This window comes from Nanorana parkeri, unplaced genomic scaffold (genome assembly GCF_000935625.1).
Source record: "Nanorana parkeri isolate BGI_ZX_2015 unplaced genomic scaffold, ASM93562v1 scaffold4366, whole genome shotgun sequence".
NCBI lineage: Eukaryota > Metazoa > Chordata > Amphibia > Anura > Dicroglossidae > Nanorana > Nanorana parkeri.
The window spans coordinates 1-1,129 of record NW_017310629.1 but is presented as its reverse complement, the minus strand read 5'-3'; the positions used below and the strand labels follow the sequence as shown (position 1 = coordinate 1,129).

At 61.5% G+C, this 1,129-nt stretch overlaps 1 protein-coding gene across 1 annotated transcript in view; it reads left to right on the top strand.

The window, feature by feature from the left end:
• LOC108803868 (serine/threonine-protein kinase SIK1-like) overlaps positions 1-1,084 on the top strand; it is a gene marked incomplete at its 3' end in the record, with an annotated part of 9,814 nt that extends 8,730 nt beyond the window's left edge. Inside the window, exons 8-11 of the mRNA XM_018575663.1 lie at positions 303-496; positions 581-674; positions 799-890; positions 967-1,084. Coding sequence (XP_018431165.1) covers positions 303-496; positions 581-674; positions 799-890; positions 967-1,084 — 498 coding nt within the window. The remainder of the gene's footprint in view (positions 1-302; positions 497-580; positions 675-798; positions 891-966) is intronic.
• Positions 1,085-1,129: the final 45 nt, after the last annotated feature.

Here is a 1,129-nt window from a genome sequence, read left to right as displayed (position 1 = left end):
ACTGACCACGCCTCCTCCTGTACCGCCCCCTAGTATACTGACCACGCCTCCTCCTGTACCGCCCCCTAGTATCCTGACCACGCCTCCTCCTGTACCGCCCCCTAGTATCCTGACCACGCCTCCTCCTGTACCGCCCCCTGGTGTCAGCAGGTGAAGACATGTGGGGTGTCCATACCTCCTCAGAAGTGACCCGTCCCTGCCGTGGTGATGAATGAATTCCTAGGACTGGTCGGACATCTTGTGGCATTTCCTGTGTCCCCGCCCCCTCTCATGTGTCACATGACCTCTCTCCCCTCCCCCAGATTGTGAACACTTGCTGCGGAGGATGCTGGCGGTGGATCCAGCGAAGCGGCCAACCATTGCACAGATAAAAGAGCACAGATGGTTCCAGGGATCCCCGCCCACTCTGGCGAAGCCCCTCCCCCTCAGCAAACCCTCCCTGCAGGTCCTGGCCATCATGCGCAGCCTGGGCATAGACCGCGAGCGCACCCTGCAGGTAAGTGGCAGCCCCCGCATGGCACATGTGCGCCCCTCTGCGTGTGCTGTCTGCTGGTGTTCACGGATTGTCCTTCTTCCTCAGGCGCTGCACAACGACACGTATGACCACTATGCCGGAATCTACCACCTCCTGCTGGAGCGTCTGCAGGAGTCCCAACCGGGCCACGCCCCGCCCACAGTGGACTGCACCAAGGTGAGAGCCGGGGGGAATGGTTCTGTAGGGTGTCCGTGGAATCCTGTGTACAGGGTCAGCGGTGTGTCTGCTGTCTCCCCTTTATTAATATGGGGTCTCCTTCCTCCAGGGCTCCGCCCCCTCCGGGGTGTCTCCGCCCACGTTTCGTCCTCAGGCAGATGTGTCGGATTGTGACTGTGACCTCAGCGCTCCTCTGCAGGTAAAGGGCAGGGCTTGGATTGGCTGGGGAGATTGGTTGTTAGGGGAGGGATCTAACCTGGCTTGTTGTCATGCAGACCTTGTTACGTTTGGGGGAGTCGCCATATCTGGGGGTTCCAGCGACTTGCCCAACCGCCGCCCTCCGGGACTCCGCCCAGTGCGAGGAGGCGCGGCTGTGTGAGGAGGCGCGGCTGTGTGACGCCATGCGGAAGAGCAGCCAAGCAAACGCCACAGCACCAA